Source organism: Cyrtonyx montezumae, unplaced genomic scaffold (genome assembly GCF_038088225.1).
Source record: "Cyrtonyx montezumae isolate F1298 unplaced genomic scaffold, pur_monq_1.0 scaffold_8, whole genome shotgun sequence".
Classification (NCBI taxonomy): Eukaryota; Metazoa; Chordata; class Aves; order Galliformes; family Odontophoridae; genus Cyrtonyx; species Cyrtonyx montezumae.
The window spans coordinates 3,459,225-3,485,012 of NW_027072089.1; the positions used below are offsets into that span (position 1 = coordinate 3,459,225).

The window sequence follows — 25,788 nt, forward strand, 5'->3', positions numbered from 1 at the left end:
GAGAATTCTGGAGCCATGTGCCTGTTTCCACTGACGGCTCAGATTTGTCTGTCGTTATTGTTTGTGCTGATAGTTTCTAACTTTGCATATCCATCAACCAGCACTGTTCCTCAGACTTCTCCAACAGTGTCTGTCTCAACCCAGAGATTCAGTGCTAATGGTCTCTTATTTTGATTAAACTTGTCAACTTCTGATTAAAGCCACTGGATTAAGTCTAAGGAGGTTAGATCAGTGTAAGCCAAGTTGATAAGTGATATTCTTAGTATTGCTTGGTTAAATATTGGAGGGCAGTTGGCTGGCAAGCCAAGGAGGGAGCTGATGTTGCCAGCTTGTTTTCCTGCCTTCACCTACTTACATAGGGAAGTGAGGCCCATATGTTTGTGCTGCTGGGAGGTGATCATGGAGGGATTGAATTGGGTAAGAAATTATCTTTCATCTGTCGATTCTGTAAGAGGGAAAGTTATGCTCGTGGAACAGATAGGAGGATGAAAGCGTGGATCACTTGGCAAAGGAAGTAAGCAATTAGGTCCTGTATATTGCATGTGTGCCCTATTAGTCACAGTGTGGCAACCTCATTAACTTGAAAAAGAGCAGTGTTGCCAGAAGTGAAACTGAGAACAAGACTTGGCACTAACTCGAAACCACAAGTGTCGTTGTTGTAACTACCTACACCTCTTGACTGTGGGGTATCAGAATGGAGTTGATGTACTCAACAGCAAAAACTTTTCCATATTAAAAAAGGTCACGTGCATGGGCTGTGCAGTTAGGAACAAAAGTGTGGAGTCCAGAAAGTCACCTGAAAGCCACGGTTCTCTTGACGTCAGTTAATGAACTGGAGTGCATCATTATCCAGTGTTACACTAACAAGTAATGGTATTTCCATAAAGCAGCATTTGCTGATCTGTTGGTTTTTTTTTTCCTAAGGCTATTACAAACTTTTAAACCAGTTGAGAATTGGGTTTGGTTTTAAAAGCAGATGTTGTATGTGCATTAAGCTAAATTCTCTTCTTGCCTGTAGCAACCCTGTTGGTTTCACCGATGGATTCTCACAGTGTTCTACTGATAAAAAAAAAAAACAAACCCTAATAATAATAATGAGTAGTCCAAATTTTCATAGTGGAAGCCACGGGAACTTTGCTTTCACCTTTACTGATTATCCATGCCTCCTGCTCCAGTGCTCACAGCATGCATGCTGCTGTGTGATGCAGTTTTCCATGCTCCTTAGCCCCTCTGGAAGATGCAGTGCTGTGCAGCTGGTACCTGTTCTGTGGAGTGGTGTGTGCTGCTGTCCTGAGTGATCTCCTCTCTGGTCCTGTGTGTGTGTGCTTATTCCTCTCATCCCTGCCTTTAGTGGTGGGACTCGGTTTTGGAGAACATAATTATAAAATAATTAGAAAGCGATTTTCCTGACTGCAAAGGCAGGTTATATTCTGTAATGAGCTGTTACCCTGCTGCCAGCTTCAGACCTGATCTCTTTTGTTAGGTTAGCCATTCCTTGTGTTAGAAGATAGAAATCTGCACAGTTCAGTGCCTTTTGCAGTAACCAAGGGTGTCGTGAATGCATTCAACAGTGCATGTTTCTCTGTATAGTGTGGGAAGAATACAAATGGGGTTCACTTAATGAAGTGTGTGCTCCATTTCTTCTTCCTTGAGCACTTATTTGTGCTTTTGTTACTCTGTAGGCGTACATGCACTCGTTGGTGCCTGGTGTTTTTGTGACCTTTCAATCCTACACGTGCACGTATTTATATACATACGTAGGGTTTTGTGGGATGCTTGTACAGTCCAGGATTAAAATTCATTTTTTTCCCCTCTAGATTACAATATTTTGGTTATATAACTCAGCTACATACCTACAATCAATAGCTTTTATCATTACTTTGTGTTTTAACATCTAGAAAAGGTCAAATTTAATTTCCTTTACACTGTTCCCCCATCTGTGCTAGCTTCATCCTTCAGTTTTATTCTCAGACTACCTCTGGCTTGGACTGTGCAGTTGGATACACCATAAACAAGAACTGGAACATGATTGGAATATAGGTAGCTGAGGCAGTGAGCTGCTGTGCCAAATCTGTACAGTTGGGTTCAGTTTTTCTCATGTTGCAGAAAGTCCAGATCTGTTTTGGTAGATTTTCAGGGTGGACAATGTTTTTCTGCACTGTCAGTGTACTTGGTTTAATTTGTGAGGATTGCTGGGACTGCTAGGCTCAAAATTAACTCCACTTGGGGTCACTTGTGTTTGTGCATGCATGTGTTGTCTCCATGCAGTAGTCCCCAAGGACTCGAATTGAAATGTTAGTATATCACTCTTTTTATAACATCAAATGAAGAAAATAGTTCCACTTCTCATTTAAATGCCTCAAACTACAGCTGAGAAACACCACTGCTAAACATAGTTTGAAGTGTGAAAACCCTAGTTCAACGGAAGCATTCATTTTCACACAGAGCAATTTGCAATCAAATCTTGCTCAGGAAGAGAATGGATTTTCCATTGCACAAAACAAGGGTGAAAAATATCTCCCTCCTATCCTTGAAGTTGGCACTTGTTCAGTCAGACACTGCAGATCTGAGGCAGAAGCTGCTGGGTCAAGTTTCATTCATGCTTCTCAGAAGCTCAGACTGGTTTCTTTTAATGGTCTCATCTAATCTTAAAGCCTTGGGACTTAGCAAAGAAGTTGTCAGCTGAAACAGCCTTCACTCACTGCCATGCTTGAATGAGCTCAGAGTTTCTTCACAGAATTCTGTGTCACTGTTGTACCAAACTCAGCTGATCACCTTTCCCAGTCATGGTGAGTAAGATAGTCACCTGCAGCCTCACTGAGCTAGTTGAGAGTGGTACAGAAGAAACAACATCCTGTAGCTTTCCTTCCTGCGTCAGCTCAGCTTTGTGCCGTTTCCCCCGAGCCCTATATACATTAAGGATCATTTAGGCAACGTGCTGCAAGCCATTGCTGGATTTGAGATTTCCAGCTGTATGGGGCACATAGCCTGGAGGATGTCTGTTTGGGGTGTTTGGAACAGAGGCTTTTGGCACCAAAGGGCATTGTCAGTTCAGTGGTTCACTTGTGTGCTGGTGGACTCTGGTTTGTATGACTGGTGTGTAAACAGCATGGTTAGACAAGCACCTTGGGAGCATATTTCATTATTCATCTGCTATTATTTAATTAATGGATATGTATTTCTAATACCTTTGGGTCTCTGTGAATGCTAGTTTTGTTGCTATTGTGGAAAAAATTGCACTGAAGTCATCTACCTTAGGTAAACTTTCTGCGTAACAATGCTATCAGTGTCATCACAGGAATGTTGTGCTGGGCCTGAAAGCTTGGGTAGTCGTGTTTGGAAAGCTGAGACTGCTGATCTTTGGCTCCACACAGGAGGTACAGTAGGGCAAGAGAGCAGAAGACCCAGACAATACTGCATACCTTCTGTTGTGAGCATGAGACAGCACCATCTTTTGGTTTGCCACTTCTGTTACATCTCAGGCAACAGGAGGGACAGCCTTTCAGAAAGCAGCTTGGTCTGTGAAAAGATTGCTCTCATTCAGATCAAGCAAATCTTAGCTTTAATGCCTAGCAGGAGACAACCTTTTCATTTTCCTAGTGCTTATACTCCTAAATAGTAGTATTCATTTGCTATGTAATGTCAAATTTAAGAAGTTGAATTAATGTGAATTTTTTTGTGTGTTTTCAGAGAAATAGTGGAGCATATGGTTCAGCACTTTAAAACACAGATTTTTGGGGATCGCAAGCCAGTGTTCGATGGAAGAAAAAACCTTTATACAGCTATGCCACTTCCCATTGGAAGAGACAAAGTAAGTTTTAAACAGAAAACTTCAGAAGAGTTTCTGACTGGAGATTCCAGTGTAATATTTGCAGAGCCTTTCTAATAACTGATAGGAATTGCTTTGTTTGGTCTTTATTTTTTTCCTTTGGTGTCATTCTGTTGCCTCTGGATTCCACTTCTCGTACGGTCTTCTGGTCTTACTGCCATCACACAGATCTCTCACCTTTCCATGTCCCTTTTTTCTTTCTTGCTCCCCGCTCGTGGTTTCTGATTTAGCTCATCAAAGCCTACTAAAAGCTGACTTTCACTGTCCATTAGTGGGAAGAAGCTCCTCCGATGCTTGGTTGGCACTATGGCCTCTCCTCTCTGATCCTTTGTGATGTGAAACTGATTTTAGTTTGATAGGCAAACACCTACTGGCTGAGCATGGGGGCAGTTTGAGTGCATTTTGCCAGCTCTTTACCTATAAAATTAGTCTATACTCCTATAATCTAATACCAGAAACAATTTTCAGTGACCTTTCTTGTTTAGGTGATAAATACCCAAAGGAATAGTCATTGACTTGTAGTAGTTTCGGGGGGCCATTATTCTCTTCTGCCACAAAGTGAGGCGTGTGCAACTTAACAGAGATGGTTCTATCATATCCTACTCCTCCCAAAGGTGACCAAGTGAAATGAAAAGGAGTTGTAGAGAAATATAGAAATTTGCTTTGTGATACAATTGGGAGCAGAGCTCAGGTCTTCCTCAATGCAGTAGCAGTGTGCTGTAAAGTAGTTAATACTGTTCTGTGTCTACAGTTGTGTGCCTTTGCAGTGCTTAATATGGTCCTCAGTTCTACCCACATGAAGCTCTTAATCTCATATCTCTAAATTATATTTCCCCTAAGTGTATTTAAAGTGAGAATAACTCAGTAAAGGTCAGTCTCACTCTTAATTGCTTTTCATTAGCTGATAAGCAGATGTCTGGGGACACTGTAAAGGAATCGTTTAAGATTATTAGGTATTTGTTTTTTCACTTCTGCATACAGTATTCCAGTTTGTGCAGATTTGATGTGTAAAATTGCACGGTATTTGCTGAAGGTCAGATGATATTTAACATCCATCTCTGTGAGTGGCTAAGCAAGGCCCTTGGGTGCACACACGTAATGCCATCTGAGTTGTGCATGGAGTTCTGCATTGAAAAAGTAGTGGTCTGTCTTTCCCTGCGTACACACTGAGGAGCTGACCCCACATCAGTGCATTTGAAATCTTTGCTCTTGCTTTCAAAGGATGGAAATTGCTTTCAAACCAGAACTGAAGTTATGGCAGTGGCATTGGAACCTTTGGTGTTCCTGAAAAATGGATGTTGTTGTGTGCATTTCAGTAAGAGATGGCTTTGATTTTGTTAAGTGCTTTGAGTGACAGTGAATGATCCAAGCAGAGCAGTGATCGTGTGCACGAAGTGTTGGCTGTGCCTTGGTCTCACAGAGGAGCATGTACCTGGTGTAGGGAACCCGCTTTGGCAGGGGGGTTGGACTCGGTGATCTCTTGAGGTCCTTTTCAACCCCTATGATTCTGTGCTCTAATGCAATTTAACACAAGATGGTTTAGATCATTTTGTCTGTGTAACTGGCTCTCATTGAGGCTTGCTTCTAATAAACCTTCAGATTCTTCCCTTTTTCCCACCCAGGGCAGATCTTTAATATCTATATGTTGAAGCAACTGAAGCTATTACCCTGGAGGAAAAAACTAATACAGAAAAACCTCAACTGGTTTAAATCAGGTGTGGGGAAATTTAGCTTAATGAGGGAATTTCTTTTAACATGGAGCTTAATTGGTTTAAGCATGGTTTAAACCAGAATAAAGCTTGTGGGCATTAATGCTTTCCTCCAGAGTAATTAGATTAGGTTTCTTGGTTTTTTTTTTTGTCTGTACATAACAAATATAGCAATTTTCCTATGTTGGATTGCAGTGAAAAGATTAATGATCATATTACAATTAATAGATGGTCCTTAACCTAAGTGGAAGAATCTTAATTTACTTGCAATATATGTCAGTACTGAAAGAATTGATGTTAATCAGAAAGCTGAAACCAATTTGTCAGCACCTTTTTCCTGTTGCTCTGTAACTTTATTAACATCCTCTGTCCTCAGCTCGTGTCAGTGGTGGCTGCTCTTTCTTTTTTTTGTCCTTGCTGGTAACTTGCTCCTAGTTTAACTTGTACAAACACATCCTCATCTTTTTTTAATAGCCTTCCCCCTAATTTTATTTAATTCCTACTTTATCATACCTAATTTTCATTCTTTCACTCTATTTCTTTAGATTTTTCAGATATAAGTGCTGATAAGTACTATATATAGAAGTACTTATATAAAAGTACATCTTCCTAATTTTTACTCACACAAAGTGCAGAGGATATGGTCAAGGTATGAAGGTAGGAGTGGTCTCCTAGTTTATCTTTAAGGCTATTTTTCAACTCTTCAGTAGCATTTCACTCAGGTGAGAGATAAAAGGAAGATAACCTGGACAGTTGGATTAGAACTCATGTATTTGAGCAGTATCAATGATTAATTCAGCTTTTGAGAGGCTTTAAAGCCAAGAGTTAAAGAAAAAAAAAAGGACCAATTAATTACTGGATATTCTTTGTGATAACTAAGCTAAACAGTACCTTATGGAGAGGCTGCTTGTATTTGTTGTATCTTTGCTCCCTATTTTTTGACTGAAGAAGCTAACTGCTGCGGGAGAGCAGATGGCTGCATATATGAGGCTTGCTGTTAACATAGATTGTTGTCAGTAGCACTCTAATTACAGTTTGTCTGCTAAGTGGATGCCTTTTGGATTTAAGCAGAGCACTCCCTAGGACAGGAAAATGCAATGTTTTTGTTTATATCCAACACAAGAGACAATCTGATGATGTTTTTTCTCATAGTCACTCCCACAGGTTTTAGTGATATCAGACAAGCTTTACTTCTAATTGGGTTAAGAATTGCCCTCAGACCTTATCTTCTGAGAAAGATGAGAAATCAGTGCTAGAAAATACCCCGCAGCTGAGGTTATTCACAGTAATGTCATTTGTCAGTGTGTCTGGATGAGTAATCCAAGTAGGGCACAACACAGTAAAGGAGTGTGCTTCTTTCCTGTGTGCCAGTGTCATTTGCAGTTGAGTTATTCTTCTGTACTTAGATACTAGTGGTCGTTTCTTGATGTTCTGCTGGTTTGGCTTTGTTTTCCTTTGAAAACTCAGTGAATTTTTCTCTCATTTGAACTGTGCCTGTAGTAGCACTGTATAGTGGCACAGCTCAGTGTTGCAGAAAGAGTATCTGAAATAGATGAATCTTGGTAGGTGATGCTGGCCCACGTTTTATTTTGGGCACTTGGAAGCTGATGTGAGCATTGGTGCATTGATGTGTGTTGGGACTCTGAAATGAGTTTACCAGAGCTTCGTGGAGACCTCCATGTTTGTACACAAACTCTTCCAAAGCATTTTGTCTCACGCAGATAGATGCCAGCCTGGGAAGCACACCAGTATGCTGAAATATAGCTTTGGAAGTAAAATGAAGCTGTTCAGAGGCTGTACATGATATCTGCTGTTCCTTCATCCTTGCTCTTTGTTTTTTCCCAGGCTTTCTAGCACCATTCAAAGGAATTCATTGTCCCCACCTCGTTTTCCTCTCCAAACAGAAAGAATCATCTTGGTTTGTTGTTTGACATTGTTGCAGGTGGAGTTGGAGGTCACGTTGCCAGGAGAAGGGAAGGACAGAATATTTAAGGTGGCTATAAAGTGGATGTCCTGTGTGAGTTTGCAGGCATTACATGATGCTCTTTCTGGCCGGCTGCCGAGCGTCCCGTTTGAAACCATCCAGGCACTGGATGTAGTGATGAGGCACTTGCCTTCCATGAGGTGAGCAGAGGGCACTGTCATTGCTGAGAAAATTTGCCTTATCTTAAGTGCTTGTCCAGCTATTTAGGGTTGGATGTATTCCACAACTGTATCAAATAATAGATAGCTATGTGGTAGATCGTGGAGTCATGCAAGGTACCGTGGTGCTTTTCTGTTTATCAGATGATGGTTTGAAATGAAAATAGGGGAGATATAGATTAAATATCAGGAGGGAATTCTTCACTCAGAGGGTGGTGAGGCACTGGAACAGGTTGCCCAGAGAAGATGATGTTCCATCCCAGGAAGTGTTCAGGGCTAGGTTGGAGGTTGGGGCCTTGGGCAGCCTGGTTGGTAACTGTCCTGAATGGGAGTGTGGGAACTGACCATTGAGGTCCCTTCCAACTCAGGGCTTTTTACGATACAGTCTCAAGTGAGAGGCCTTTGTACACGTCCTGGGTACACGTCCCTTTCTGCACTGGAAATTACTGAATATCATTCTACATTTGTGTGGTCTCAGGGCTGGGGTGCCCTGGTGCCTCAGCTGTGCTCCTTCTCTGTAGACTTCTGAGAAGGAAGCTCCCTGAACTGAAAGTAGTTGGAGGCTGGGAGATAGCACATAAGTGTGGCTCAAAAACTTAATATCTTATTCCTGTGTTCCTTCAACAGATGTTCATCCCTGATTTTCTGAATTACTGGGCTGGAGAGATGTTAGTGGCACTCAGTACAGCAGTTTTTATAGGGGGAAAAATGCTTTGAAATGGCTTTGTCCCAAGTAACATACGTGGTATTTGTAGTCAAACTCAAAACACTAGGGGTCCTTAAATCTGCTGCCATGAGACAGCTTGCTTGAGACTACTGTTCAAATTAAATGCAGTTGGAAAAGAACAAAGTTCTTTCCTGAACTTTCTCATTTTAAAGGACTGAGAAATTGATGCAAATACATTTAAATGGCCTTATATTGCATTGACTTTACCCTCACTTTCAGGGAAAGAATCGATCACCTTTTATAGTAAATAAAACAGCTGAGACCAATGATCCACATGTTTTTATTCAGAGAAATGCATTTGCACAGGTTTTGATGAGTTTGATATTAAGTGTGTAGTACTGAATTACCAATGCAATCATTTTGGTGCAGTTGAAAGATGCTTCAGAGATGCATGCTGGATGAGTCCTTCACCACAGCAGTGTTCCCGTGGATTTCAGGGGAAGCCATGAATGAATAAGGGGAGGGATTATTACAGTGTTGTTTATAGCTTAAAACACTGATGTTTCTGTGCTTTTGAATAGGCATAAATAAAGTCACAACTAACAAATATATATATTTTTAACCTTCGGCTTTAATTTTGTGATTTAATTTAATTTTTATCTTCTGTTTCAGATATACTCCTGTGGGGCGATCTTTTTTTACAGCATCAGAAGGGTGCTCAAATCCATTAGGTGGTGGCAGAGAGGTTTGGTTTGGATTCCATCAATCAGTCAGACCTTCCTTATGGAAAATGATGTTAAATATTGATGGTGGGTTTTATACAACTCTCATTTTTTTTTCCCCTCTCTCTCTTTCAATGGAAAGGCAAAAATTGAATTTCTTCAGTTGGATTCATTGTATTTTTGTAAGACAATTTTAATGTTTTTGTCTACAGTGTCAGCGACTGCATTTTACAAAGCACAGCCAGTTATTGAGTTTGTCTGTGAAGTTTTGGATTTCAAAAGTATTGAAGAACAACAAAAACCTCTGACAGATTCCCAAAGGGTAAAGTTTACCAAAGAAATAAAAGGTAATAAATATGACTGCTTTCTTCTGTCTTACCTGTGTCCTTAATGAAGATGATGTGAATCCATGAAGATGACGTATTTCACTCTCTAACTGTTGGGATAAACTCAAACTTCCTAGCAGATGTGTTTCCTGAGATCACTTACTGCCTTGTTATTTATTTAAGCTTCTCAGCCTTGACAAGCCTTCATTTCATTGCACATCATCATCCCCTCATCATTTGACCAAGTGTCCTGTCAAAGTTACTTGTGCACGTGGACATCTGAGAACGTCTCAGTGCAGCATCCCTTATAATGTCAGTCTCCAGAAAAACAATACATCTTAAATGACAGTTGTTTTTTTCCATCCTGCATTTAGGAATTAAATATCACAGTGTAGTTTTATGTATTTACCTATAGTTTGTACGTGTACCGTGTACTCTTCCTGGGAGTATATTCAGTTACTGAACTGTGCAGTGACTGAGTGAGAAACTCATAGGAAGGAGTTGAGTTTTTTGTGGTGTTCCCTGCCTTCTTACCCATAACATTTCTTCTGGAAAGTCAGGGTCCTTCTGTTGTGGTTTGACTTGGCAGGCACTAAACACACACAGCTGTTCACTCTCTCCTCATGGAGTGGGATGTTTGAGAGAATGGGGGGAGGGGGGAGAGGGAGTAAGACCTGTGAGTTGTGATAAAGGCATTTAATAGGAAAGAAAAGGCAGGAAAAAGCAAGTGATGCATGATGCAGTTCACAGAGTCACAGAATTGTAGGGCTTGGAAAGGACCACTAGAGAAAATAAACTATCCCATCTGGAAGCAGCACACCTTTCTCTTGATATACTAGCTAAGAAGAGGGAAGTGAAAGAAAAACTCCAGCACTCTGTATTGTATAGAAGGCATTTTCCAGTCATCTTTACTTCCATAAAAAGTCTGCAGAATCGTCTTGAAACCTTGTATTTGCCCAACAAGAAGTCTTCAAGAAGATTGTAAATACTGATCTTTGTACTCGTTGGAAAAACAAGAGGCACTATTGATGGCTTATTTCCATAAGGAAAAGAAATAAGAAGAAATAAGTATTGCAGGTTTGCAGCAAAGCTAGTTGTAAACTGAGGTAACCTTTTAATGACAGTACTGTCCTGTAGGCTTCAGAGGTACTTGTGAAAATTTGATATTTATCAGTGGCTTAGTAGTAGGTGGCACTTTAAGCCCTAAAAGATTAGGTGGGAAGATTAGTGTGCTTAGCAAGTTACTAGCACCTTTGACAGATACCATAAATAATGCTTTGTTACTCAGCAGCAGTGTGAGTTTATACCCGTGTGCACCTGTATATGGAATTTTTATTTATAGCCCCCTCTTTTCTGTTCCTACACATTCAACTTCCTAAATATAATAGCTGTCCCCCACCTGTTTCTGTGTGAATTTGAAAACAGCATGAATGAAAATTCTGTATTCAAGCTCACGTCCGAGGTTTAGTGGTAGATCTGAAATACTTCTGTATGTGTAGCTGTGTTGTGCTGATTTGGGGTGGAAAATTCATTCTTCAGGTGGGGAGAGTTCCACTTTTAAGGCTGGCTTTCCCTCTGAAAGCTGTTGGGTTTCAGGTAGGCAGCAGATGTTTGTCTTCACTAACAGTGAGGCCCAGCTGCCTCATTCCCAGGCTTTGTTGTGCTGTCTTCAGGTCTCACAAATGCTGTGTGTTTAGACGTAACATTTAAACATGTTTTTTATTCCATGCCATTTTTTTTTAATCCTTCCACCAACCCTGACTTCACTAGAGGGATAGAAATAGAATTAGTTGAACAGTTTTCTTTCAGCTCTGATGGCTTTAAGGGTTTGCCTTGTTTCTGAAATTCTTTAATTTTGGCTGAATCGATATTACGTTGTTTCTTTTTTAATTTTGAAATTCTAAATTTTTTTTTATAGCCTTCAGTTCTCTAAGAGCACGCTATACAGTCATTGGATTTTTACTACACAGTCTGAGTAGTCTTGTTTAGTTTTATGGGTGCTGACAGCTTGATTTTGTAGTAATGGTGGTACATGTTTTCCAATTTTTAGGTCTAAAGGTGGAAATAACGCACTGTGGACAAATGAAAAGAAAGTACAGAGTGTGCAACGTCACCAGACGACCAGCAAGTCACCAAACGTAAAGTATTCTGCTACTTCTTAAGTGGGTGTTCAGTTTTATGCTTGGAAGAGTGTCTTGACTTCCTTACTGAGCTGGGAAAAATGGTGGTTTGCAAAATGGTGCTTTGGTCAATACATTTAAAATACACCTCCAAATATCTTCCCAGTTCAGTTGTTTCTTTTGTTCTATTTTTTTTCTTCAGTGAACTTCATGGCATTTCAACCCCTCCTTCCATTTTAGATCTGTGCTTTTTTTCATTTTATTTTCTGGACTTCTTTGACACAAGAACAGAGTGCCCTGTTGGTAGCGTGGTTTCCCAAAACTGTTGAGCAGTGGTAGCTGCTGGGATAAGATTCTTATAAGTTCATAAGTTCATAAGTTCTTAATCTTACTTATCAACATTCCATTTTTTCTTGGGTAAAGTCTTTATTTATAACCAACATTTTAACATCAACAAGGATCTTGTAGGTAGCCTCAAGAAGGGCAGGTGTTTGAAGAAAACAGCATGAGAAATGACACTGGTAACAGATTGTATGATAAAATAATTCTTCAGTATCTTAATATGTTATTTAATTGTTTGGACTTTGCTATTCCTTCAAGTGATGCATTTTAGTAACAAAAAAACCATTTGTGCCAACTTGATATAAGCATATGCAAATACATATGCATATATGGAAATGTATTTGTAATGCACAGAGAAATGCATTTCTGAAACATTGGTTGGGTTTGTGTGCCTCATAATAAGCTCACAATTTTTCTGTGTGATGTATCGTGAAATGAGTACTGCAGGTATCACAAATATGTAGAAAACATCAGTCTTTGCCTCTAAGGGACTCATTCATAGAAAATTTAAGTGCTAGCTTTAGGGATCAAGTTAGAGAAATGCCTTCTGGGCTATTATTTAATGACATGTGGTAGTAGTGGTAATGACATGCTCATGATGACAGAAGTAAACTTGCATCATTTAAACAAGATGGGTTTTAACCTCCAGCAAACTTGTGCTGAGAAGTGAATTGAGCAGAAGTGTGGGAGAATATTTCACATAAATTAATGGCTTATTTTCGTGTTTGGTTTTCCATAGATTCCCACTTCAGCAGGAGAATGGACAAACAGTTGAATGCACTGTAGCTCAGTATTTTAAGGACAGGCATAAATTAGTTTTACGCTATCCTCACCTTCCATGTTTACAAGTTGGACAGGAGCAGAAGCACACGTATCTTCCTCTTGAGGTCAGTAAGCTTTGAGATAATGCTTTATTCTGGGATGTGGTCAGAGGTTTAAAAAAAAAAAAGCTAAGCTGTCAAGAAACTGTTTGGTGAGTACTCAACTTGAGAAACTGTGTAAAGCGGGAGGGGAAGAGACTCAAAGATGCCTTCCTTTTGTTCTTTTTAACTTTGTGGTGGGTTTCTTTCAGGTGTGCAACATAGTGGCAGGACAAAGATGTATTAAAAAGCTTACTGACAATCAGACTTCCACTATGATTCGAGCAACTGCCAGATCAGCACCCGACCGTCAGGAAGAGATCAGCAAGTTGGTAAGTGTTCCCTCGAAAATGATGTGAGAATAATAGATTTTTTTTTTCCTCTTCCTGTTAGCAGGTTCTAGGTAGTTTGTGCACTACACAGTTTGTTGCCCAAATCCAGTTGTATGGTTACCAGAATGAAGAATGCCAAATAGTACTGTGGTTGAGGTACTTCACAGGTGGTATAGTTAGAAAGATTATCACGATGGAAAGGGACAATCAAAAGAAAAGAAAATGCTCACCCAGTTCCTACTAGACTTGTAGTAGGAAACTCCAGAGGAGCAATCTCCAGAATGATATTCTTCCTCAGTGGTGGTCAATCCTGAAATGGGGTCTGGGAGAGCTGGAGCCAGGCTCCACCCCTTCCGGTCACACAGGTGAATTGCCTTCACCTGTGCTCCCACAGCTGACTCAGTGCTCGCCTCAGGTGACGAATCAATGGTTGAGGCTGTGATTCAACAGTTCCCACGCAACAGTTATCTCAGAAAAGTTTAGAATTTGAATTAAAAATAAATAAATAAGTGAAAGGTACTCTTTTTTTCTGCAAACAACATCACGTTTCTTTGAATTTCAGATGCGGAGTGCGAGTTTTAACACCGACCCTTACGTTCGTGAGTTTGGGATAATGGTGAAAGATGAAATGACGGATGTGACTGGTAGAGTCCTGCAGCCTCCCTCCATCCTCTATGGAGGCAGGGTATGTTGAGGCACAGCAAAACGTGACTGCTTTGATTACTAGCTGTGATAACTTCAGATTGCTTGGCGTGGATGATGCTGAACGGAATGGGATGGTTGTCATAGGTGTAATGTTTAACATTTGGTATTTTTAGAAGTCACTAAGTTTCATGGTCATATTGTTGATTATTCATCAGTTGCTTCTTTGTTTCTGAAGATAAAGCTAAGGTAAAATGTATTTATGTGAATTTCGGTGGAAGGTGTTGCTTATTTCAACTCTAAAATCTTCTGAAATGTCTGATTTTGAGTGTTCTGGATGGAGTAGCTCTGTTCAAGACTACTATTTTAGGGTATTATCTCCGTTAGCTCGTTAGTCCCAAACTGCCTCTTCCTGTTAGAAGTATTACTTTCCAGTTTTTCTTCACAGTGACTTTTCAGATGGCTTCTTCCTGCTGTAGTCTCCTTACTGTGGTGATTTCTGAAGCTGAAGCTTGCAGTAGCATCCTTATCTCTAGCCTGTCTTGTTGATGCAAGATCAAAGCCTTGATGTCTTAGCTCGTGGAGGCTTCTCATGAGTTATTAGATTTGGTTGGACTAGATGATCTTGTAGGTCCTTTCCAACCTTATGAACCTATGAACCTATTCTAAGTTAGATCACGCATTGCCAGCTGAAGATAGTTCTACCAATGCAGCACAGTAACGTCCACTTGATGGGAGTAAAAGGATTGTGCATGTTGGAGTTCAGTAACTTGTCACCTTTTGTCATCTCTTGGGTCTTTTCTGGAGCTGGCACCCAACCAGTATTTGCCTCTGCTTACTACTGTGTAAAATACTGACAGCACTTGAATTAAGTGACACTTGGAGAGTTCAGTGGGCAGTTGTGAAGCCACTGTAGAAATGCATATTCCTATTAATGTTACATACTAACCAGGAATCTCTGACTTAATCCTTGTGTCATTTCTGCTTGCTGTAAATTTGTATTACCAAAGGAGATCATCAGTAGGACAAATGAACAATGCCCGCTTTATGCACTTATTTTTCATAATTAACTTTATTTTTCACCAGACAATCAGGCTGCCTTGTTGTAGTGATAGGATGACCTTTCTAAGATAGGATGGTGTTTGAGCAGTGGAGAAAGAGCTCAGACACTAAATAGCTTGCTGGTTGGAGGGAAGCACAACTGGCTTTTCTTGGTATGAATCGTTTTCTGCATTAATGCCTTGTTTTTTCTTTTCCTTCCACATCCAGAATAAAGCAATTGCTACACCAGTTCAAGGAGTTTGGGACATGAGGAACAAACAGTTTCACACTGGAATTGAAATAAAAGTTTGGGCAATTGCATGCTTTGCTCCCCAGCGCCAATGCACTGAGGTGCACCTTAAGTAAGTGTATTGCATAAGGTGATGATTTTATTACTTCTTATGTATGGAAATATATATTTTCTTCAATATAAATCTATTCTAAATACGGCAGTGTATCTTTAACGCTACTTTTGGCACTCTATTGAATTATGCAAATCTGATTTCCATGATAGCATAAATGAAATCCTCGAAATCAGACGTGCCAAAACCAACATGTAGGGTGGAGTTCCTGCCACAGTGAGGCCTTGGGATTGAGTGTAAGGTGGTCAAAATGATTAATGGAGAGTATTCATCACTAAGTGTTTGTCAGGACTTAAAGCTAACTTGTGTGTTTTAACCTGGCTATATGGAATGGAATAATTTGTGTGATATTTATCCAGAAGGAATATTCTGAGTAATTCAGCTTCTGTCTCCAACCTTCTGCCCAAGCCTGGAGGCACAGCAGTGTATACATTGGTACCCTTACAGGATCAGTGGAACTGCACGTTCTGTTGACTTGGAACTTTTAAATAAAACTTTCAGATTAGGATTTTCTGTTTTTTGTTACCACCTAATGGGATGTTATCATTAAAAGTGGTATCTGCCATCCTTGGATCACAGAAAGTGTGCAAGTCTGTTTAGGAGGATTTATGTAATTCTTCTGCAGAGTTTCATGCATGGGCAAGTGCAGCTTTTAGCTGCCTTGGTGACTCAGCTGTTCTTTGTCTGGTGAATGCTGGCTCATGGTTATTCATCACAATGGTATTGCCATAGTGGTGTTCCTTCAGATGATCTGCCAGATAGCACGGGAATGTTTCCCCAACAACTGATGAGAAAACAGTGGAAACATTTTTTACATCCTCGTGTATTTATATCCTTTAGGACCTTTACGGAGCAACTGAGGAAGATTTCCAGAGATGCAGGAATGCCAATCCAAGGGCAGCCATGCTTCTGTAAATATGCCCAGGGAGCTGACAGCGTGGAGCCCATGTTCAGGCATCTGAAGAACACTTACACCGGACTGCAGCTTGTTGTAGTAATTTTACCAGGAAAAACACCAGTCTATGGTCAGTGAGTGCAAATCATGAGCTTCAGTTACAGTCATTTCTTGTGGGATTTTTTTTTCTGAATGATCTGAACGATGGAGGTCTAATTGACTGCAGATTAAACTCACTCCTTTTCTTGTGCTGCATGAATTCATTTCATTTTCTTGGCTGTGCTCTTAACTTGCTTTTGCTGTTGGGCGTATTTGTTATACATTCTGTGAGCAGAAAAGTCAGAATCAGAGCTATTGAGAAATTGCTTAAACTGTTCTGCGGTCGATCAAGATATACTTACATAATTCTAAATATACCTAGTGTCATGCTACAAGTTCTGAGTGAGTGAAGAAGAGATGAGCTTAAGAGCTGCATGGATTTTAGGATATCTTTGCTTACTCATGCCATCAGCCTTTGGCACAAAAAGCTGAATGAAGTAGAAAGTTTCTGCCCATGGATTTTTTCCTCTTAAAGTGCAAAAGCATAAAAGCCTGAAATTTCCTGGGTGAAAACTCAGCAACTCAGGAGGCAGATTGACTGCTAGTGCATTTATGAAGCACATATACTTAGGTTTTAATTCTTGAGACAAACCATGCATCTTTTTTTTTAACTAGCTCGTCTTATACATAGGACTGCTCCTTTTCCTGTCCTACCTTCCTCCTCATACAGCATACCCTGCCTAACAGCAGCACCATTAACTGCCATCCCATAGCTTTTAGGGCTCTGATCTCTGCCACGCAGCTGTGGAACTGTCTTCCCTCACCCCATCCCTCACAGTCACGAACTGAATGTAGCAGAAAATATGTCCCTAATGCTTTAGTTTTCCAAATATTATCTGATATAAAGTAAGAGGGATGAAAAAGGAAGCTGCAACAAAGTAATGCTGTTTCTTTCTTTTTTTAAATTCAACCTTGCAAAGAGAGTTGCTTCTCTCTAGTTTGGTCAGTAGGAATGCAGTGCAGAATGACATCTTGTGCTTTTCCCATTTCACATGTAGAGGGGATGCTTTCCTCTTCCTAAGGGTACAGTATCATTCCCATCTACTTTCCTTGTAATTATCTTTAATTATGGTTCTCTGTGTTCCTCTAATCATCATCCTTCTCCTTATGTACCTCCATACTCCTGCATTTCCTATCCACATGGCCTTGTCTCTTCTCACTCTCCTTGAAAAGTCTCTCTTCATGCAAGTCAGGGTTAGAGCTAATGAGCTGATAAACAGAAGGACGTGATGTTCATGGTTGGCTGAATGCTGGCACATTAATACCATTTTTGAGTTACTAGTCCAGCATTTAATAATGAAAGAACCACTCGTCATCCTAATAGTATCTGTGTTACCTGACTTCATTGGCCAGAGATGTTTCCACAATTATGGTGGCATACTGTAATTCTGAAACTGCAATTAGCATAACTTAAAAAGGAAATTAAAATAATCCTCCGGTGCTTTCGGTGACATCTAGGACCCGGGGAAGCAGGACAGAAGGGATATTTAGAGAGCAGGGCTGGGTTGGAGAAGCAGGTTTTTTCTTTTTTTCCCCATACATTTAAACGAGCACTGTAACTCTGGGTGTTGACAGACCAAGGGCTGATGCACTGATGTGTAATGCAGAGGAATCTGTGCCTTTTCTGTTTTGCAGCCGAGGTGAAGCGCGTTGGTGACACAGTGCTGGGGATGGCTACGCAGTGTGTGCAGATGAAAAACGTGCAGAGAACTACACCTCAGACTCTGTCGAACCTCTGCTTAAAAATAAACGTCAAATTAGGAGGTGTGAATAATATCTTACTGCCACAGGGAAGGTAAGCCATCCCTCACAGAGGAGGAGGGTACTGCACTGCAAAGGAAATGTGCATCACATCACATTTGTTTTTTTACCCTGCAGTCGATAGCACTGTAGTCTAAGTGAATATTTAGTCATGCTATCTTTTGGCTTCTAACGCAGTCCTGCAAAAGCTGTGTTACAAAGAACGTGGAGGAATGCTTGTTGCAGCTGAAACAGGTTTTAAGACAAGTTTGTATTGCAGTCTTCTCACTGAAACTGTATGGCTTTCCTTTGAGTGAAAAAAGTTGTTTTTTGTTTTCAGTTTTCAAACAAACAGAAAGCATTTCTCATAGCGGTGTCCGCTCCTTTGTAGTTTGTGTTCAGGATTGTTCACCTTCGTGTGCATCTCACTTTCAATAGACATCAAAAATAACAGAAATTGGGAGCAGAAATCTAATTGATTTCCAGGGTTTACCTTGCAATTTCCTCCCAGTGTTACAGTGACTATACATGCACGCAGGCTCTTAGTACAGTTACTTTAATCAAAGTGAAGTGTTAGGTTTCTGCTGGAGTAAAACCAGCATTTTTTACAGCCCTTGCATTTCAGGTTATAGAGAGTCTATGGAGTAACCTGCATCGTTCCTAGGGTCCCGTTTCGGAGGAGTAAACACTCTGTTTTGCACAGATAAGCACATTTTCACTTTGCTGTGTTTAGGTTAGTCAGGTGGCAGCTGCTCAAGAAGAACCCAACGAGTACTTCGCAGCAGGAAAGCATGTTATCAGAGGGGATGTGTATTTCATGTGTCGTGATAAGTTCTGTCACACTGAATGTACCCAGCTTTGGTAGTGTCCTTGTGTGAGAGTTCTACTAAAGCAACTAAAAGGTGGAAAGAAAACAGAGGTGCACCCTGGCTGAGCAGTCCTGTGCTGCTGTCATAACCGTAACTCTGTTGAGTGGCATGTGTTAGCAGCAGTGATGTGGCCAGGAGTTGTATTCTGCTTCTCATACTGATCAACTGTACATTCCTGAAAATGGAGCTCAGTAAAGAGGGAAAGGAAAAATACAACTGCACACAGTGCCTGAATGCCTCAGAGGAGTGGGGGTTTTGGAAGGGGAATACTTGGATAATTCTGTTGGCTGTTGGGTAGGTATAGAAGAGCTTTTTATTTGTTTAGCTGCTTGATGGTTGCAAACAGCCACGCTTACAATTACCTTCATATTCCTTTTTAGAGCAGGCCAGGAATCAGCTGAATCTGTATGACCATATCCTATTCACCCCCACACACAGCTGTGGTGCCCCGAAGTCTCCCATCTAACACTGTTCTGTGAAGGAGTAGAATCAAATTTGAACTTTTCCAGTGCGATGTTTTGGTGTTCTTTGATGGACCAATATCTTGAAGGTTTAATTTGAGTTGGAAATACAGCTTCAAGTTCTGTTTCTAGGTCAATAGCTACGATAACCACGTTCTTTGTACTTCCTTCTTAATGCTGCCTTTTCATTGGGAGAAAAAAAAGTAACCTTTTTTTGTATGTGTGCAGTTCTTCACTTTTCTCATACGGTACTGAATACTTAAGGAGCAGCTTCTCATCCTTGTTTATGTTCTGATTAAGGGGAGATGTGATTCTTCAAGTTCTAAAGAACAAGCACGTTTTTTGTTCCTTTTTAATGAGAAGTAACTATCAGTTATTTAAAGCTATGCCTAAAGGTTTTTTTATCTAGGGTGAGAAGTCTGGTTTGTTGGCTCCTGAGTACCATCACGCTGCAAATGACCATCTGATCCATTGCAAGGTGTAGACTAATGCATGGCAAGAGTATGATGTGTGCTGATTTGTTGAGTTCCAGTGCACTTCACAGGGAGTAAACGTTGCTGCTTTTACAGATGAGCTTTGTCTTTATACAGACCACCAGTGTTCCAGCAGCCTGTCATATTCCTTGGTGCCGATGTAACTCATCCTCCAGCTGGGGATGGGAAGAAGCCCTCCATTGCTGCAGTGAGTACACTGTGTGGTTAACTCCTGCTTCCTCCACTGTTCAGTTATGAAGCATTTTATTTCTTGCAGTTCCTATGCGGTCCATTTCTTCTGATTGCCCGGTTATAGCGTTCTAAATTATTTTTCTGCAGAATCTAATGAAGCTCTGGAGAGCTTGTTCTGCTGCTAATTATGTAAATGTGCAGATTGTGTTGTAAAATGCCTGAGATGCTAATACACTGAGGAGCTTTTCTATTAGCTGGTATTTATCAACCTGTAAGAAGCTTGCATGCACTGAGATCTGCTTTTTCAGCAGTTAAAAATGTTAAGAGCTTAGCTGATGGGAATGTGTCTGCTTCAGCCGTGGTTTTGGGGGGATTCAAGCTTCTTAATCAAAGAGTGGCTTAGGGTGGAAGGGACCCCAAGGATCATCAAGTTCCAACTCCATGCCACAGGCAGGGCCACCAACCCCCAGATCTGCACTGGACAGAAACAGTGCAGTAATTATCTTTAATATAGGGTGCTCTGCCTTATTTAATAGCAGAGATCTTCTCTGGCAGTACGTGCAGTGTTTGTCTTAGGCTTAGTGCTGAATGAACAGACGAAGCAATTGCTTTCAAGTTGGCTGAGACATTAAGAGCTTCATGTTTATTTTTCCAACAGGTTGTAGGGAGCATGGATGCTCATCCCAATCGCTACTGTGCCACTGTTCGGGTCCAGCAGCACCGCCAGGAAATCATCCAAGATTTGGCTGCCATGGTCAGGGAGCTCCTGATTCAGTTCTACAAATCAACCAGATTTAAACCAACTCGGATCATTTTCTACAGAGATGGAGTTTCCGAGGGGCAGTTCCAGCAGGTGACACGTTTCATTTTGAGATCTCGATTCTGTTGTTTTCTGGTAGTAGATTTTACGTAGGCATGAAGATCTACCAATTCCTTGCATTCTGACCAAGATAAGTGGGGAAAATGTTGTTGTGTAATTAGCAGCAATCCTGAATAATTGCTTTTTGTTCACTGCACTCAGCTTTTTTTCAGATCTCGTTGGTCTCTGTAGCTCTGTTAGATGACTTCAGAGAGCTGGGAGAAAGCGTGTATTTGAACAGTTCTGGATATGATCCCTTTTACTAGCTTGAAAAAGCAATTAGTCTGTTGAATATTCAACAGCCTAATTACATGTTAATTTGTATTTGGAAGTTAAAAAGATTTTGACATATAGCTTATTAGTCTGCGCTAGCGAGCTAATTTCTTCTCATTAAGTGAAGAAACTGAGGTTTGATCGTGTGTGCTTTGACATCTCATGACTCTGAGTGACAGTGCAAGGAGGAGCATGATATGAGATGAATCTGTAAGCTGGTTTTGTGTTCATCACACATCTTTATGCTTATGATTCAGGTTCTCCATCATGAATTGCTGGCTATCAGAGAAGCGTGTATTAAACTAGAGAAGGATTACCAGCCTGGAATTACGTTTATAGTTGTGCAGAAAAGGCATCACACCAGACTCTTCTGTACAGATAAAAACGAACGGGTATGTTCACGTTGGGACTGGCAGATATCTGGATCACAGCTGAATTGCTTTTGTGCTGTATGGAATCACAGATCCTTTGAATTGGAAGGGACCCTGAGAGGGCCATCTAGTCCAGTCCCCTGCGCTGAGCAGGGACACACGCACAGTTACATCAGGGTGCCCAGGGCCTGATCCAGCCTCACCTTGAACATCTCCAGGGATGGGGCATCCACCACATCTCTGGGCAGCCTGTGCCAGTGCCTCACCACCCTCACTGTAAAAGACCTTTTCCTCATATCAAACCTAAATCTACCCTCTTTAAGCTTGAAGCGGTTTCCCCTCGTTCTGTCACCACAGACACTGCTAAAAGGAGTCTGTCCCCTTCTTTCCTACAGCTTCCCTATAGGAAAAATCTCCTCTATATGAAAAATTTGCCATGATTAAACGACTGTGTAATGTTTCTGCCTGGCAAGGAAAACATTTCTTTTTCTTTCCCATATTATAAACCAGCAAGAAACTTCTGTGAAACAGCAACAGGACGTGTCGTTCAACAAGTCTGTTAGTAATTTCTTGATGTTACTCAAATTCTTCATTCTTCAGTTTCTTACTGTCTCAAGATACTTAAAGTAGGGATTGCTGAGGTAGCAGCACAGGGCTTTTAAGGTAGGAACATGAAGTATTTCAGGTGCTCTGTTTTGTAAGTAGAGAGATGTGTTGAGCATTTCCAGCAGTGCTTAAGGCATGCTTCATCCAGTTCTCAAGCAGTGAGTGTTTGTGGTTCATGGTTTTGATTGGTACAGTGACTTTTGGGCGTCTGTCTGAGATAAGAGACCCTAGAAACTGTTGGGTGAGATGAACTCTTTCCTTGATGGCTCTGTGTAAGGCAGACAGATGTGTCTTGGACACCAGTAATTTGATTTGGGACTGCTGAGTCAGCGTGTTGTTTTGCAACAGTGAACATCTCAGATGGTTTCATGAATGCTTTGCAGTCACTGCTGTGTCTCTTGTGAAGTACATGTGGAAGTATTTTACCCTTTTTGGTGGGGAGGAGATTCCCCAGGGCTAGGATGGTGCCCTTACTGGAAATGGAGAGTTCCCAACTGGAAGCCTCTGTTCAGATGCAGGGCTTTTCTTCTGTTCTTTTTCCTGCTGTTGAGGATCTCTGTGTGAGCATCTGAAGCCCACTCTACTTCAAGGCATTAATTAATTCCTGGTAATGCTGACATGAAGGAGATTTGGTATATTGAGAATGTGGTTAGATTTAAGTTTAATTGTTTTAAGGTAAAAGGTATTTCAGGTTCTGCTTCCAATGACAGATTGTCCTCTGTAGGAATAAACAAAGCTGGTTAAAGAGGAATATCCTGTCACGGAATGGGAAGGTGAAAAGCAGTTGACAAATCAGTTGTGGGAAGCTCTTTCTGCATTGATCAGAGAAGCTCATTACTATAGATAACCTCAAGGAAGGTTTTGCAGCTCATTATTTAATTTTTTTCCTCTCAGTTGTAGAGACCCTTTGAGTTTTAGTGGTCCATTCTTGACGTTCTGCTTTTTACAGATTCTTTTGAAATGTTCCTTGCTTTCACTGTGCAGCTGAGAAGGAGGAAAGTTTGCATGTGTTAATAAATTTGCATCTACTGTTCACACAGGTTGGAAAAAGCGGGAACATTCCAGCTGGTACCACAGTGGACACAAAGATCACCCATCCGTCGGAGTTTGACTTCTACCTGTGTAGTCACGCTGGTATTCAGGTACAGCATTCTGGGTGGCAACTTTCAAACATTGGCTCTTGGTATTTCTGGTGCTGTTTACGCAGGAGGCAAATCGTACCACCTCTGTGTTGCTGCTTTTTGCTGTACTGTCAACGTCTGAAAGAAATAATGACCCTGAGCAGACATGGAGCACTTGCTGTAGTGCAGTGGGCTACAGCAGTTCAGCCTCAGAGGTGGAGATGTTTTTGACGTGCTGACGTTGTGTGTGTGATCTGCCCTCAGGGAACAAGCAGACCTTCGCATTACCACGTCCTCTGGGATGACAATCGTTTCTCTTCGGATGAGCTGCAGATTCTTACCTACCAGTTGTGTCATACGTACGTACGCTGTACTCGTTCCGTTTCCATACCTGCACCAGCATATTACGCACACCTGGTTGCCTTCAGAGCCAGGTATCATCTGGTGGATAAAGAACACGACAGGTGAGTGGCAGAGCTTTGGGTTACTGCAGAATTTGGCAGGAAGCAGGGAGGAAGTGGGCTTCTGGGATCAGCAGCGTCCTTGGTTAGCAGTTGGAGGGCAGACTGCTTGGTTTTTCTCCAGTGAAGTACATTGGGGGAGTGGTGGTGGGGGGGGGAGGGGGAAGTAAGAGAAGGTGTTCACGCATCCTTTGCTGTTTCTCCCTTTCAGAACTTCAGTAATGTTTTAAGGGGAAATTAACTTTTGGCTGTTCTGTTCGGAAGTGATGAATGGTATGAGAACCTTACATGTAAGGAGAGGCAGAATAAATACTATTTCTTCCCCTCCCCCCCCCTTCCCCTTTCTCTTTCAGCGCTGAAGGCAGCCACACTTCGGGTCAGAGTAATGGCAGAGATCATCAAGCACTTGCTAAAGCAGTTCAAGTTCACCAGGACACGTTGCGCACTATGTACTTTGCTTGACATGTTTTAATGTTCAGCGACTCGGTACCGAGTTGGATTCACGTGAGACCAGCTGCACTTAGACCAACAGTTGCCCAAGCTCCAGTGACAGCCAGCAATGAGTGATGTATCTTCTTTTCTTTTTCTTTTCTTGCCCTTTTTTGCAAGAAAGCCTTCCGTCCACAATTTCAGACTTGGTTACGAACTGCATTCTTGTACAAAGCCCCACCAGTTGTTGGAAATGTGGTTTGCCAAAATCTCTTAAGCTGCCTGTTATAAAACAGACCCACATTTTATAATTAAATCAAGAGCTGTGATCTCAGGGCTTAGGGGAAAAACAAAACACAAAACTCTTGCATTGTTTGCTGTTCGTTTAATTGCTTTTAATAATTGGGAAAGATCTAATTCATACTAAAGTTAATGGGCTAAAATGCTGTGAATTAGCTTTTAATACAAAGGAAAGCAAAGCGTTTTTTGACTATTTGTGAAGCCTTGATTTTCTTCTAGATGCGTTTCCAAAGTTTTTATTCTCAGAAGAAAAGAGTTGACAGAATTCTGGTTTTCAGCTGTCTTACAAAGATTTTTCTCTGCGTGTCTAAGGGCAAATGTCTTTTCCGAAGCTCGTTCCTGAATGTTTTGTTTTTTTATTGTGCTGCATTTACAAATGTTTTTCATAGACTTAAAGAAGAATTTTAAAACAGAGCGAATGAATTTGTTCCTCAACTTTTAATAGGTCCACTTAGATTGGCGAAAGAAAAGGTGCCATTTTTAAGAAAAGGAGAAAAAAAAAACAAAAAAAAAAAGATTTTTTTTGTTTGTTTTAAATCATACTGACAGCTATAACTTGAGAATTTGTCATACAGAACTGTGACTCTTACTCTCCAAAGTCTCTAAGGAATACGGGTCTGTGGTGATGAATACAGTACAATCCTCTTTCACTGTTATGTTTAATGTAAATGTTATATGTGTTTCACAGTATTAATGTCATAGGCTAGATGCTATTATTTATTTTTATTTACTAAGGAGTGCTCATGATACTTCTGTTAACATATCAAGAATGCTTTGGAGTTAGAAATTAAAACCTTATCGTGAGGGCAGTGCTATTCAAATGCAAAAATATGCAATCGACTTTGGTGGGAGGGTTCAGGGCTGCGTGCAGAGGGCGTGGAAGGTGCACACGAGACCAGTGTGTGTTCATTCAAACATAAGCAATTGTATTTTATTTATGTGTGGATTATTGGTGAAGCAGGAAGCTGCAGGAGAGGGGAGACAGAAGTCAGAGAATCTATGCAGTAAAGGTAAATCTTAGGAAACCGAAGTTTACTTACAAAGGGAGGTGAAACCTTCATTATGCATAAATGTGAGAGTTTTGCCATTCTCTTAGGAGAAGCATTAATTAACTGATAATTTTAGACAAACACTTCTGTTAGTTTGCACACTGGGTTCATAAAAAAAACATAGTACATGTGAAAACCATTGCACTAATGATGATGCCATAAGCAGGTGTAGAAGAAAAAGGAAAAAGCCCAGGAAATGTGTTTATGCTGACTTGTTTTCATTTATTTTCATAGGATGACTTAAAATCCACCCTCTCAGCTCGTGTTTAAGGATGTCATTCTCTTCTTTTTGCTTTGTCTTCTCCCTTCTCACTTAGCAGATGCTCAGTCACTGTTGTGAGTACCGTATACCTCTAGCTGCTGAGATGGGCAAGGAGCTTTAACCAAGGCAGAGCTATGTGCTGTGCAGAGCTGTCTGCAGCTGGCTGCTTGCTCAGTACACTGGGATGTGCCCAACCTTTGCTGCACTGAGAGCTCTAGGTGCACAGCAGTGCAG

At 40.9% G+C, this 25,788-nt stretch overlaps 1 protein-coding gene across 3 annotated transcripts in view; it reads left to right on the top strand.

Moving 5' to 3' along the window:
• AGO2 (argonaute RISC catalytic component 2) overlaps positions 1–25,083 on the top strand; it is a 39,096-nt gene extending 14,013 nt beyond the window's left edge. Inside the window, exons 3-19 of one of the 3 annotated variants that reach the window (XM_065753634.1) lie at positions 3,691–3,811; positions 7,478–7,662; positions 9,020–9,156; positions 9,282–9,416; positions 11,446–11,533; positions 12,597–12,744; positions 12,930–13,049; positions 13,612–13,734; positions 14,961–15,094; positions 15,935–16,119; positions 17,724–17,883; positions 19,749–19,839; positions 20,482–20,676; positions 21,213–21,347; positions 22,973–23,074; positions 23,318–23,517; positions 23,868–25,083. In XM_065753634.1, coding sequence (XP_065609706.1) covers positions 3,691–3,811; positions 7,478–7,662; positions 9,020–9,156; positions 9,282–9,416; positions 11,446–11,533; positions 12,597–12,744; positions 12,930–13,049; positions 13,612–13,734; positions 14,961–15,094; positions 15,935–16,119; positions 17,724–17,883; positions 19,749–19,839; positions 20,482–20,676; positions 21,213–21,347; positions 22,973–23,074; positions 23,318–23,517; positions 23,868–23,976 — 2,368 coding nt within the window. In that variant the 3' untranslated portion in view covers positions 23,977–25,083. The remainder of the gene's footprint in view (positions 1–3,690; positions 3,812–7,477; positions 7,663–9,019; positions 9,157–9,281; positions 9,417–11,445; positions 11,534–12,596; positions 12,745–12,929; positions 13,050–13,611; positions 13,735–14,960; positions 15,095–15,934; positions 16,120–17,723; positions 17,884–19,748; positions 19,840–20,481; positions 20,677–21,212; positions 21,348–22,972; positions 23,075–23,317; positions 23,518–23,867) is intronic. The other 2 variants (XM_065753635.1, XM_065753636.1) reach the window with 2 other exon arrangements.
• Positions 25,084–25,788: the final 705 nt, after the last annotated feature.